Below are 14,101 nucleotides of genomic sequence, written 5' to 3' on the forward strand. Positions count from 1 at the left end.
ATTTTATACTCATAACTGATATTGCTCCAATGTTTAAATGGAAGATAAATTTGGGATTTATAATTGTGAAAAAAGGTATTTGCCATCACTTACTGTTGAGTTTTAGTATATTTATTGTAATCTATGCTTAGCTATAATTTTAAATTCATTATCATTATCCTTAGCAAGTGTCAAGTCGACTCCTCGATACTACTTCTTTGAGGTTAAGCGGGACACTTATTGGGTACATGTTGTTTTATGTACTCACGCTACACTTCTGCACTTAACTGTGCAGGATCTAAGGCAGGTGCATCTGGATATCCACCCGGCGCGCATTCTTGATTTGGGTTCGAGATTCCACTGTGAGCTGCCCTCCCAAGTCGTTCAGCAGCATGCCGGAGTCCCCATTTTATCTTGTTTCTGTCTATTCCTTTTCAGGCAGTAGGATAGATATCTTTTGTATATTCTACTAAGTTGCCCATATACTTGTGACATTGAATCTTGGCACGTAATAGTAGACTTGTGATTTTGGGTTTTGTTCTTACAGTTATTAATGCTTCTCGTTGTTTTCATTTAATAATTTAAATCGATTTTCATTAAATCTTTTAAGTAAAAGAAAAGATCACGACGTGGAAAAAAAAGATCGTTAAAATGGGAAATCATTAGGTTATTCATTGTTGGCTTGTCTAGCAACGGTGTTGGACGTCATCACGACCTGATATGGAATTGGGTCGTGACACGCCCGTTTAGTTTAAGTGTTCAATCCAATTTTCTGGACAAGTCTAATGGGGTCTTTATGTATTTTGCCTAAAAGAAATAAGAAAATAGAGCAAAATTAGTTACAATATAGCATTAAAGGTCAAAGTGCTAAAAATGCAAACATAATGCAATAAAATATAACAACATAAGACAAAAGGTATTAAAAATATTATCATTATTATTTCTCTCTCTTTTTATAACCATTCAAATAAGTGACAACTCCTTATATTTACGTTATTTTTTTTTATAAACTATTAACTCTAATATTAGAGTATTTTTTAAGATTTTATATTATTATTTATTTATCAAGCTAACTAGCTAAAAGGGATCAATGGTCGTCATATTTAAGAACTTATACGGAAAAATGACATCGTATAGCCGCTGTAAAAATAATAGTCTAAAAATGTATAAAATTTATATATATTTTGTATATATATATATATATATATATATATTTTGTATGTTATATACAAAAATTATACAAGTTTTATATATTTTTTCGGCTACCAGATGTAAATAGTTTTTGACGCGGGCTAAAGGTGATAATACTCCAACTTATACTTGTTATTTTATTTTATTCAATAACTCACATTATTTAATATTTCTTTTGTAATCTTTTGCGCATACTAGTTATATATGAATTATGCATATATTATATATTTTACTTTTAAGAGATTAGTTATACACTATTTGAGTTAAATCTTGTAAAAGGAAAGATATTTGGACCCGATTGAGGGGAAGGAGTATGCCCGAATTCATAATTTGAAAAAATTGAGATTAGGGCAAATCGAATTCCGAAATTTGAGACTTTGCTCCTCTCAACTCCACTCTCTCCCATTCTCCGGCCTAATCTGAATCTTGTAAGTTCCTCTACTCTCTAACTCTTCCGTTCTCACCAGACATAAACCCTAATCACTTTTGTTCCCAATAATTTAATGGTAAAGTAGGAAGTTGTGAATTGGCATATGGAACTATGTATAGTTTTCATTATGACTTTTTGAATTCTTTTCGCTTCCCATGTTAGTTTATCTTCTGATAATTTTTGGAAGGAAAGATAATAAGGGCATGAAAGATAGAATTTTTGTTATTTAATGAACTATGATGCCCGTTTGATAGTCATTTTTTAGGTTTGGACTATAATAAACTGTGGAAAAAAAGAATTCAATTGAATTTTATTTTCAATTTATTTTTTGGCCTCAAAGTCAAGGATACTCTCATTGAACTAAAGAGAGTATGCTTTATGGACTTGGGTAATACGGATCAGTCACGTATTGGTTATGCGTGTGTTTGAATTTTTAGCTAGTATTTTGACGGATTTGCACGAAGTACCAGTACCTAGTAGTATCACACGGGTATGGGAAGGAAAATGAAGAGTTAATGTAATGTAACAAAGACTATAGAGTTGGATTTTTAAAATCTTCTTTTGCTCTTTCCCACCTAACTTTTTCTTTTATACAGGATGGAGTAAGGGCTCAATCATGCAGTCTATAATAATGGCTTTTAGATGAGTTGTTCTCTGTCAAATATTACTTTTGCACAAATATTACTTTTGCACTCTTTTGATTCTATGCTACTATACTAGTGTTAGAACAAAGAATATAAAGGTGCTTATAAGCCAGTTTGACCAGCTTATAAGCTTAGCCAAACACCCTCGTAATCTTCTTGTGGGTCATAGACATCCTTTCTTTGGCCTATAGTCATAATTATTATGTGTGTGATGAGTACTAGGATTTTTCCTTAGCCGAGCCTCTAAAAATTAGGAGATATTATTGTTACTTTCTGGGGTTCTTGCTGAGGCTGGAGGACGGGATTGGTTTTGGATGGAACTTCTGATTCTGGTTTTAATTGCCAACTTTGACTGTATGATGACTCCATGATAAGAGTTCTTGGTAGCGGGTGGATTTACTATCTTCCCTAATCAGGTTGGATGGGCATCTTTTGATTGATTAAATTTGATATTTCAGTCTAGGAGGGATTCATCATGGATATAGTTATGCATAGTTGAGTTGTTGTATATTTGGAAATATCCCTTTCAAAAAGCAGTTGTATATTTGGAAATATCCCTTTCAAAAAGCAGTTGTATATTTGGAAATATCCCTTTAAAAATTAGTTGTATATTGTATGTGCGCCGGTGCGGTTATACCAGATTAGACAAAATTAGAAATGACCACTTAGAAGGTTCAAATAGTACACAACAACAAAAAACCCAGTGTGATCCCACAGGTGAAGCCTGGGGAGGATAGTGTGCACACAGACCTTACCCTTACCTTGGGAAGGTAGAGATGTTGTTTCCGATAGACCCTCGACTCAATAAAAGCAGTCACAACATTATTAAAAAGAAACATAGTAATAGATACAGTAATGAAAAAGAAGCAGTGACAAGGGGCATTAACAACAACAAGATAATAAGGTAATCGAAGCAAAAGAAAAAAACCGGTAGTACTAGAAATCTAAGTATAAGAAAGTAAGAGAATAATATTGATACTATAGGTATGAAAAAGAGATACGCTCGACTACCTACTAGCCTTCTACCCTAATTCTCGACTTCCATACCCTCCTATCAAGGGTCATGTCCTTGGTAAGCTGCAGGCATGCCATGTCCCGCCTTATCACTTCTCCCTAATACTTCTTTGGCCTACTTCTACCTCTCCTCAAACCAACCAGGGCTAACCTTTCACACCTTCTCACTAGGGCATCTGAGCATCTGCTGTTCACATGCTCTAACCATCTCAGCCTTGCTTTCCGCATCTTGTTCTTATCTCTTCTAGTATGCCCACACATCCATCTCATCATCCTTATTTCCGCTACTTTCAACTTCTGGACATGAGAGCTCTTGACTGGCCAACACTCTGCCCCATATAACATAGTCGGCCTAACAACCACTCTATAGAACTTACCTTTAAGTTTTGTTGGCACATTCTTATCACTCAAGACACCGGATGCAAGCCTCTATTTCATCCACCCCACTCCAATACGATGTGTGACATCATCGTCAATCTCCCCATTACCTTGGATTATAGACCCAAGATACTTGAAACTTTACCTCTTCGTGATGACTTGTGTATCAAGCCTCATTTCCACCGCCACTGCATGTGTAACGTCACTGCACTTGCACTCCAAGTACTCTCCCTTACTCTTGCTTAACCCGAAACCCTTAGACTCTTGGGTCTGTCTCTAAACCTCCAGCCTAGTGTTAACACCGTCTCGCGTCTCATCAATCAGTACTATGTCATCTGCAAATAACATGTACCATGGCACCTCCCTTGGATGTATCGCGTCAATTTATCCATCACCGGGGCAAATAAGAACGAGCTAAGGGCTGATCTGTGGTGTAAATTGTAACCCCATCACAATCGAGAAGTGATCCAAGTCTCTTCCGACTGTTCTTACCTGGGTCTTAGCTCCATCATACAAGTCCTTAATCACACTAGTGTACGCTGCAGGTACACCTCTAGCCTCCAACTAAGTTGCTCCGACGTGACAATTTAGGTGCCACACCCGTGTCGACATGACACTAGTATGGGTGTGGGTATGGGATCCGTACCGGATCTGGTCAAACAATTTTGGGTACTTTGACCACGACGGACGAAAAAATTTGAGACGATATACAATTTAATTCCCGAAATCAAAACCAAAACTAGGGTAAATTTCAAGAAAATAACATACCTTATCTAGGATATCAATCCTTTACCTATCTACAACTTGAGAATAAAAAAGAAATCCACGCTTTACAAGCTATACATAAGTATCCACAAAATTTCTCATAAATTAGAGATATTTTTTATATTTTTATTTTTTTGAATTATTTTTAGTCGGATCCCCGCACCCGTATCCTTACTAGGATCCGTATCCCCGGATCTTAGAATTTACATCTCAAAGGATCCGACCTCTAGATGCCCACCCGTGTCGGACACCTGCACCCGTGTCCGACAACTTAGGCCTTCAAACATCTCCTAGAACCTCTCTTAAGAGGTTCAAATAGCACACATCAAGGTTAAAATGAGAGAAGGTCGCTTGAGATGTTTGGTCATGTTCTGCGTCGACCTCCAGATGCACCGGTTTGTAGATGTAAACTATGGTGAGTGAAGGTATTAAAAGGAGACGAGGTAGGCCTAAAATCACTTGGAAAAAAGTTGTCCGAAGGACCTTCAATCTCTTAGGATCCATGCAAACTTAGAGAAAGGTAGGGCACAATGGAAGGAAAAGATCTATATAGGCAATACCTCATGTTAGCACTTTTACTCTATGTCCTATGCTTTTTAGGAGTTGTTTAGCCTTTTAGAGCTTTATACCTCAGTAGAATATATATTAAGAATTTCTGGTACTTCTTATTTTTTTCTTCTTTTTGTAAGTATTTCTATTTTTATTTGTATAGTATTGGCATGAGATGAGTAACATGGTCATTAAAGATTCATATAGTCGACCCCAACTTGTTTGAGATTGAGTTGTAGTAGTAGTAGTTGTATCCTTTTAAGAAATGGAATTTTTTTCTTGGCAGGATATGTACAAACAAAGAAGAAAAGCGGACACTTGGTTATGAGGGAAAGACCAAGGTGATGTATCATTTCTAGTTCGATTGTCAATCTGCCCACAATTTGTCCAATTAATGGGGTTTTGTTATTATAAAACTTATGATTTTGGGATTCCTCTTATGTCATAGGTTCTTCTGCAAGCTTACTGTATGTAGGTGAAATTAATGAAAGGAGGCTCTTATTTCTCTTTTTTTTTTCAATTGCTCTTTACTTCTGCAAGATGCATGCCATTTATTGATTGAACTGCTGAGAAGAAACTTTTGAGGGTTCCATTTTAATGGCTTCCCCTGAACGAGCAAGGAGTTATGTGAAACAGAATACACAAGATGACACAGAGTTAACAGGTGATAAGTTCAGAGATAATGATGATGACTGGGAAGGGGAGGATAAGAGAAAATACAGGTCAAGCAAGTCAAGAAGGTCTGACAACGGTGAAGATGCTGAAGGTTTAGATAGTGGAAGGAGGAGAAGTACTGCGGAGAGAACTGAGAGTCGTAAGAGGTCAGGTGGATCAAGCAGAGCTGATGGTGACAAGGATGACTATGAAACCAAAAAGGAATCTCGATCTAAGTTGATGAAGAAGAAACTGGAGGAGAATACATTGGAGAAATTGAGCAATTGGTATCAAGATGGAGAACTCGAGAGCAAGTATGATAATGGAGAAAAAAATGGGGGTAGAGGATTTACTCGAGCTGATGAAAGTGATAAATGGAAATCAACTGCAAAGTTTTCTGATGGTGATGGTTCAGAGAAAAGAAATAAAGGCAAAGGTGAAAAGTTAACCGGTGGAGACTTTGAAAATGTGGTGGAAAAAGATTGTAGATATGTGGAAAGAAAGGAGAGTAGCAGAGAAAAGGCTCATGGATCTGAGCAGGCCAGAATCTCAAGGAGAAGGTGGGATGAATCAGATTCTTCCAGGAAAGTTGAAGAAAGTGAATATGCGGAAAAGCTTGATGTAAGGAGTGGAAAACCAGGTGATATAAAGTTGGAGAGCCTCAAAGATCCAGATGGAGATAAAGCTGATAAATATCAGGACAGGGATGAAAGAAGAGCTGATTCTGATAGGAGTAGCAGAGTCCGATCAGAAGCTATAGATGAAGACAGTAAAGGAGCTTTTCCGATACGGGAAGATAGATTGGGTAAGGATAGATTTGAGGAGCATAGGCAGGCACGAGATCCCATGAGTCGTGACATAGTTGCCAGCCGTGAAAGAGTTGTAGATGATGATAGTTCATGGGTAAGAGAAAGGAGCCGGAGAGAAACTGACTCCTCCAACAGGTCCAGGACACCTGAGAGGAGTGGGCGCCGTCATTACGATTCAGAATGCCTTGAGATGGAATATGAAAAAAGAGATACTTTCAGGAGGAAAGAACAAGAAAAAGATGGCTACAGAGATGATAAATCAAAAGGAAGGGATGATGGCTGGAGTGAGAGAAATAGGGATCGCGATGATTCCAGAGATGGGTGGAAAAGAAGGCAAGGGAATTTTGCTGACAAGGAAATGAAAGAAGGTGATACACCTTATGAACATGGCAGAGAGTGGGAATTACCCAGACGTGGTTGGATTGACAATGAAAGGCCTCGTTCTGGTGGTAGAAAAGATGGAAACAGGACAGAAGCTGTAAAAACTTCATCAAAATATGGAATTTCAAATGAGAATTATGATGTCATAGAGATCCAGACCAGGCCATTTGACTACGGTAGAGATGAGGTCAGACCTGTCTTAGCAAGAACAAATGAATTTAATCAGAATACTGATGCAAGATTGGCTCCAGCTGATGAGAGGAATGCATTTTCAAGGAATGATAGAGCAAGAATTATGTCCAGTTCAGGCCAATCTGGTCACGATTTGAAGGATACAACAGTTGATGGATCATACAGGGATGATGTTGAATCTCTGGCAGATAAAACAAGAGGCCAGAAAGAAGATGCATCCGGTCGTGCTGCTGGTGGCCAAACTTCAAGTAATGGTTCACAACCTCCACATGGAAACCAGGAGCAGTCTTCCTTTAGTAGGGTTGTTCCACCTGGCGCTAAAGGAAGTAGAATTGGGAGAGGAGGAAGAGGGAGGCCTACAGGGAGGGACAGCCACCAATTGGGACTTCCAATGCCAATAATGGGATCAGCCTTTGGACCCTTGGGTATGCCACCACCTGGGACAATGCAATCTTTGGCTCCTAACATGTCACCTGCTCCTTGTCCTCCCATCTCCCCTGGCGTTTTCATTCCACCATTTTCACCTCCTGTGGTTTGGCCAGGAGCTCGAGGGGTCGATATGAATATGCTTGGTGCACCTGGACTTCCTGTTCCGCCTGGGCCTTCTGGACCCAGATTTCCCCCTAATATGGGGAACCTACCAAATCCTGCGTTGTATTTTAATCAACCAGGCCCCGGAAGAGGAGTACCGCCTAATTTTTCTGGTCCTAATTTTAATAACTTAATGCCGGCAGGTCGGGGACAGGTTCAAGATAAGGGTCCTGCAGGTTGGGTGCCTCCTAGAACTAATGCACCACCCGGCAAAGCTCCTTCGAGAGGCGAGCAGAATGATTACTCCCAAAATTTTGTAGACACTGGCATGAGGCCTCAAAATTTCATCAGGGAACTTGAGCTTACCAGTGTCGTCGAGGACTATCCCAAGCTTCGGGAACTTATACAAAAGAAGGATGAGATTGTTGCCAAAGCTGCTTCACCACCAATGTATTATAAATGTGACCTGCGTGAGCAGGAGCTGTCCCCAGAATTTTTTGGAACCAAATTTGATGTCATTCTTATAGACCCCCCATGGGAGGAATATGTTCATCGAGCTCCTGGTATCACAGACCATATGGAATACTGGATGTTTGAGGAAATAATGAATTTGAAGATCGAGGTATGGCTTTTTGCATATTGATCCCAGTTCTTTAATATAATACATATCTGCTGCTTTATGATGCAGAGCACAAAGTAGACAACCTTAGCTGTGAAAATTTTCCCCTCATCTCCTGTTTATTTCACTATTATACTCTTCCAAGTCTTCCCGGCATCGTGTTGAAATTACATTCAGTGACAACCACTGCATGCATTTTTAGCGCGCGCACACACACACACACACATACATACATACATACGTACGTACACAAACACATACACGCACACAAAAACACTTTAGCTTTTTTAACATTTGGAAATGACTTGGTAATCTTTGGCTTTTCACTTTCCTGTTAGCTTCATCCTTTCTGGTTCTGAATATGTTATGATCATTGAGCTGTCTTTGTGTCACACAGGCAATTGCTGACACTCCATCGTTCATTTTCCTTTGGGTTGGTGATGGCGTAGGGCTTGAGCAAGGGCGTCAATGTCTGAAGAAGGTACATAATTGAAGCAATGAGAAAGCTTAATATGGTCACATATTTGCTTGTTTCCTTGCTATCTCTAATTCTATTCCCCCCACCCACCCACCCCAACACCCCCTCCCCCCACCGACATAAAATAACTCTCTCTCTCTCTCTCTCTCTCTCTCTCTCTCTCTCACACACACACACACACACACACACACACAGACGGACACAAAAAGAAAACACTATGGTCAAAGACCAGTAACATGTTCGATTCATGGTGCATAAATGCTGTTTGTTATATGCAGTGGGGATTTCGCAGGTGCGAAGACATATGTTGGGTGAAGACAAACAAATCCAACGCCACTCCTGGATTACGACATGATTCACATACTTTGTTTCAGCGTTCAAAGGTTCATAAATTATGTCAGCTCTTTCTTTCCCAAGGTGTAATTTGTTCATTACAACCATTAATTGACTTTTCTGCCGCTACTCATCGTGATATAGGAGCACTGCCTTATGGGCATAAAGGGAACTGTTCGTCGTAGTACTGATGGTCATATTATTCATGCAAACATCGACACTGATGTGATTATAGCTGAGGAACCTCCTTATGGTATTTGTCTATACCACTCTATATATGTAGCTTCTATTTCCTCTGCAAAACTAGATACTAGTCATGAAATATATAGTTGCAGAACTTACTGTATGCTTTTTTCTTATCAACCCTCCATTCATATGTTTGCCTTTTTGATGAAACTAAGCTGAGAGTACTAGCACTTAATGGGAGTTACAGCCTTTTCTTTTTGAGTAATTATATACTTTTACAAGCTGTGGACACTGGACACCAATACTTGACAGGGAAAATAATAAGAGTATTCTGTTTTTTCTCTTCTTCTCATCTTGCTAGCTCATAAGAAAAGGCTGTTCTTATTTGGGTGGGGCCTTCTCTCTAGCTTCATAACTCTATGGTGCTCTCTTCTATTTTCCCTTTTAGGATTTTATTGTCATTTGGTTTACTCAGAAAAATGTTCACCTTTGCCTGTGGTTTGGTGAAGGCTGAGGGATGGGGGGGAGTAGACAATGCTGCTCTCTTCTCAATACTCTTCACTGTAATTTTCTTTTTGGCTTTAAGGTGTACCTCCAGGCTTGCCTGTGGCTAAAGCTGAATAAGAGACCCGGCTTTTTACCAGTATTCTTATTAACAAGTTTTGAACAAAACCTTATTTATTTCCTGTGGTTCAAGTTAGTTGGTTGTTGATGGCTCTGTCACGTCAGTACTCAACAATATTTGCTTGTACTATAAAGTAAACTATTTCAGACACTACCCTATGTAAGCACGTAATTTTTGACCCGTCACGTTTTTGAGCTATTTTTAATGTTTAAAATATTTATTTAACTTAACTTTAATTTTTATGGAGTTTTAGCCAATTCTTACTTCAAATTACAATTTAAAAACACAAAAATATTTTCATCTTTAGTTTAAGGTCAATTAGTATATTTATGTTTATAGTATTTTAATTTTTATCATGACTTTGCCTATTTTCTCTATTTTTTTACTTTATTATAACACTTGAAAATACAAAAAAATATATAGAGTTTCATTTTTAATTTTTAGTTTTATTTTAACCAATTAGGGGTGATTTTAGGTTTTACAAGCATTTTATATTAATTTGGAACAAAGTTGGCTTTGTTAATGAATTTTAAGTTTTTCTTGTCCATAATTGAGCCCAAATTCGAATCTTCCACCTGAGCCCAATCCCTTGACTCAACAGCCCTTTTGGAGGAATTAATCCAAGCCATGCACTCCATCTCCATCTAATGGCCAAGGTCATTTTTCACAGCCATATAAAAACATCATCTTCCTAATTTCAAGAACCCTAGATGAGCCGAAACCCCCTCATTCTTACTATTCTAGAGCCGCACCCCCAGCTCTTTTCTCCACCATTAACTCGCCGTAAACACATACAAAAATCTGATTGTTCGGGCTACTTAGTTTGAGAAAGAAGAAAAAAAAAACCTCCTCTGCTTCTTGCTTCTGATTTCGGATATGGTTCCAAAAACATGAAGTTCGACTGAATTCGAGGTGTCGTTCGTGGTTCGGTTCGCGTTTCTGTTCGAAGTTTGATCGTCGTGTCGAGTTCCGGTCGCAACCGCCCCTTTGTATCTGTCCGTGTAACTGCTGGAATTTTTATTAATTGAAAGCAACTTCAGGTTCAATTCTTTCCTCTCTCATTCTATTCTAATGTCGATTTTAATATTGCTTGAGCCTAGACTATGGTTTTGCTAGATTTCTGATGGGAAATTGGTTTGAGTGAGTTCTCATTTCTCTGTTGATTGTCAGTAGATCTTAGAATGTGTTGCAATTTCCTTTAGACCTAATGTGCTTGATTTTGTGCTATTGACTGAAGTTTGGATTATTAGTTAAACTTTGCGATAAGATTCAAAATCTGGCATCCTACATTCTAAGTGAATAACTTCTCTTTTGTTTCATAAATATAAGAAATAGTCTTTAAGTTAACAAGTCTGGAGACGTAGAATCAATTATGTTGAACTTGGAATTTTTATTTTTAGTTAATATTTTAATGTTAATTGGTGTTAAGGTACAAAATTAGTTTAGTCATATATGTAATAGACGCAATTGAATAGAATTAATAACAGATCCGGTTTCATAAGATTAATTACCTTTTAGAATATGCAGTTAGTTTTAGATTTAGTGGGCTAACATCATGTTTATCCCACTTCTCTTTAATCGTCGTTATTCGGGCTTGACATTATTTTGAGTCACTTGATTGGAATTGTAGTGCCAGTTGTCTGTAAGTTTTTGTGTGGAATATATTTGTGAGCAGACATTGGACATGAGATTATAGTTTATGGAATTTGTTTTGAAAAGGGTTGTGGGGATTGAGCTTGAATTGCTTTAAATATTTAGTGAACCGTAGGATTAGATTGAAGGATTCAGGCTTAAACGTAAATGACAATTTGGATTTGAAATGTTTTTATTACTTTTATTTGTTGCTTATCGCATGCTTAGGCCGACCACGCATGGGTAGGCAAACCTTAGGTCTTTTATTTCATTTTTATTTGAGGTGAGAGGTCGTTCCCTTTAGTTTATACTTGGTGAAATGCCCCGTGGATTTTGTATATATTTTTATCCGGGGTATGCCCCGTAGTGAATGTAATTGGAGGCTGTGACGGACATCGTGGAGTGGGCATAGTATAGACTTTTAGTATTTTTCTCTTATTTTATTTTCTTTTATTTAGGTGGGGACGACCTCGAGCCTCTTGTGTGTTTATTTTCTTTCGTGTGTTTTTGCCTCAGTTTAAGTATCCTTTAAAGCCAATTAGATCAAGTACGCAACCGTGACCTTCACGGGACTTGGGGAATGCCTAACACCTTCTCCCTGAGTCAAATGAACCCCTTACTCGGAATTTCTGGTGCAGTCAGTTTTAGAGTCAAATGTGTTTTGAAGGAAAAATATTATTTTTTTAAAAAAAGGGTGACCTGGCACACCGAAACGAAATGGCAGGTGGCGACTCTGAAAATCCTTTTGAACACAATTCTTTGTCACTTTTCAAAATTGAAAACCCTTTTTCATCTTTACAAAATCTTTTTATTTATTTTAAGAGGGTTTAGTGAGGTGAAAAATGGGGTGTGACACCCTGCAATACATAAAATTCATGCGATGTTGTATCGTGTGGCCTATGTTGCTCGGACTCTTCAAAAATGTTGTTGGGTGTGTGTCGGATCCTCCAAATTTAGTGCATTTTTGAAGGATCCGACACGGGTGCGGCAACACTTTTGGAGAGTCCGAGCAACATAGGTTGTGGCATCCTATCAGCATTTGTTGAGAAAAATTCTACAACTATTCGATTATGTGAATCATGAGACTTGTTTAGCTGCATTGTCTCTCTGTATTGTTTATGCCCAGTAACTGAGCTCATCTGAAATCACTGTTGGCCACCTCAATGCAGGATCAACTGCAAAACCTGAAGATATGTACCGTATTGTTGAGCATTTTGCACTTGGCCGTAGAAGGCTTGAGCTCTTTGGTGAAGACCATAATATTCGATCTGGCTGGTTGACTCTTGGGAAAGGATTATCTTCATCGAACTTTAATGCTGAGGTAAAAATGTCAGCTGGCCTGCTAATTTTATTTTGAGCTGATACTCGTCAATATCTATATTGGAGGATTTATTGCTCCTGGAATAATCTCAAATTTGGAAAAAACAAAAAGCGAGAGAAAGGAAATATTATATTTGTTGGGTTGCATTTTCCCATTAAATTTACTTTCCGCTGTCTAAAAGGTAGCAAAACCTTGAACCCCTATCATTCATCAGATGCCCTTTTTCTTTTCTAATTTCCACTTACTGAGTTACTGTTACCTTCCGTCTATCATATGCTTCAAACCTTTGCTCTCTCCATCAGGAAGAGATTTTGGTCATCTTTTGGCTAATCACTTATGGTGACAATCATATATTTTAGCTCTGACTTGCTTCCTTCAGATTGTTTCAACTTAAGTTGCAGGCATTTGGATATTTTAGAGGGGGTTATGCTTTGTACCGAGTCGCTGCTACATTATCTGTTTCTTATTTATGCTCACTGTACAATTTGGAAATATTTCAGGCCTACGTAAGGAATTTTGCCGATAAGGATGGGAAAGTTTGGCAGGGTGGGGGAGGAAGAAATCCACCTCCAGAAGCACCACATCTTGTTGTTACAACTCCTGATATAGAGGTGCTTCGGCCCAAATCACCAATGAAGAATCAGCAGCAAATGCAGCAACAATCAGCGTCGATATCTCTGACTGCCAACTCCTCCAACAAGAGGGCAGCCGGGAACTCACCCCATGGCCATAACGCACAAAACATGAACCAAGAAGCCTCCAGCTCGAATCCGGGCCCTTGGGCTTCTCCAATGGATAGTTTTAAAGGGAGAGAGAGTGGCACACACATGATTCCAGATGATAGGGTTTTTGATATGTTTGGATACAACAATGCGGCCTTTGGACAGCCTAATGCCGAATACTTGGATTATGAATCTCACAGAGGAATGAATATTTTGTAGCGAGGAAACCATGTAATTGTATTATTATTTTTATATGATTACAATATAAATGGCATGAAGATGCCTTCATTTCTTCTCTTTAGCCAAATACATTGATCACAGAAACATGAAGAACAGGAGATCATTCACCGACGGTACATGAAGTCTTTAAGGGGTACTCGGGTAGCTAATCTTTCAAAATTTGGACGTGAAGAGTCGGCGGTTAGGGATGGCAAATGTGGCGGTGCGGGTGCGGGGCGCGGGTGCGGGGCGGTACGGTTTAAGGCTATGCGGGTGGTGCGGGTTTAAGACTTTGCGGTGCAGGGTGGGTGCGGGGCGGTTTTAAGCCATTTTCTAAAAAATTGATGTTGCGGGTCTATGCGGGGTTAGACAAGTTTTTTTATATTCTTTTTTTAAAGTCATATCAATCGTTAATTATCTTTGGTATCTTTGTTATCTATCCCATGTCA

The 14,101-nt window shown here is 38.6% G+C and overlaps 1 protein-coding gene across 3 annotated transcripts; it reads left to right on the forward strand.

Moving 5' to 3' along the window:
- Nucleotides 1-1,421: 1,421 nt before the first annotated feature.
- LOC104112667 (N6-adenosine-methyltransferase non-catalytic subunit MTB-like) lies at nucleotides 1,422-13,725 on the forward strand. 3 transcript variants are annotated; one of them, XM_009622653.3, is made up of 8 exons: nucleotides 1,422-1,598; nucleotides 5,237-5,291; nucleotides 5,491-8,139; nucleotides 8,534-8,617; nucleotides 8,893-8,997; nucleotides 9,092-9,200; nucleotides 12,560-12,711; nucleotides 13,212-13,725. In XM_009622653.3, the coding sequence occupies exons 3-8, from the start codon at nucleotides 5,548-5,550 to the stop codon at nucleotides 13,650-13,652; spliced, it is 3,483 nt and encodes a 1,160-aa protein (XP_009620948.1). In that variant the 5' UTR covers nucleotides 1,422-1,598; nucleotides 5,237-5,291; nucleotides 5,491-5,547; the 3' UTR covers nucleotides 13,653-13,725. The 3 variants fall into 3 exon arrangements, with proteins under 3 accessions (XP_009620948.1, XP_009620947.1, XP_009620952.1); XM_009622652.3 differs by having other exon boundaries at nucleotides 1,461-1,598; nucleotides 5,399-8,139; XM_009622657.4 differs by lacking the exon at nucleotides 1,422-1,598 and adding an exon at nucleotides 2,526-2,660.
- Nucleotides 13,726-14,101: the final 376 nt, after the last annotated feature.

This window comes from Nicotiana tomentosiformis, chromosome 5 (assembly GCF_000390325.3).
Source record: "Nicotiana tomentosiformis chromosome 5, ASM39032v3, whole genome shotgun sequence".
In the NCBI taxonomy this organism is placed as follows: Eukaryota; Viridiplantae; Streptophyta; class Magnoliopsida; order Solanales; family Solanaceae; genus Nicotiana; species Nicotiana tomentosiformis.

Excerpts from the sequence above, each read along its gene's own strand:
- LOC104112667 (XM_009622653.3), top strand. The coding sequence starts at position 5,548 with ATGGCTTCCCCTGAACGAGCAAGGAGTTATGTGAAACAGAATACACAA. Across the intron at positions 8,618-8,892 it reads GGCGTCAATGTCTGAAGAAG|TGGGGATTTCGCAGGTGCGA; the intron begins GTACATAATTGA and ends TGTTATATGCAG. Across the intron at positions 9,201-12,559 it reads AGCTGAGGAACCTCCTTATG|GATCAACTGCAAAACCTGAA; the intron begins GTATTTGTCTAT and ends ACCTCAATGCAG.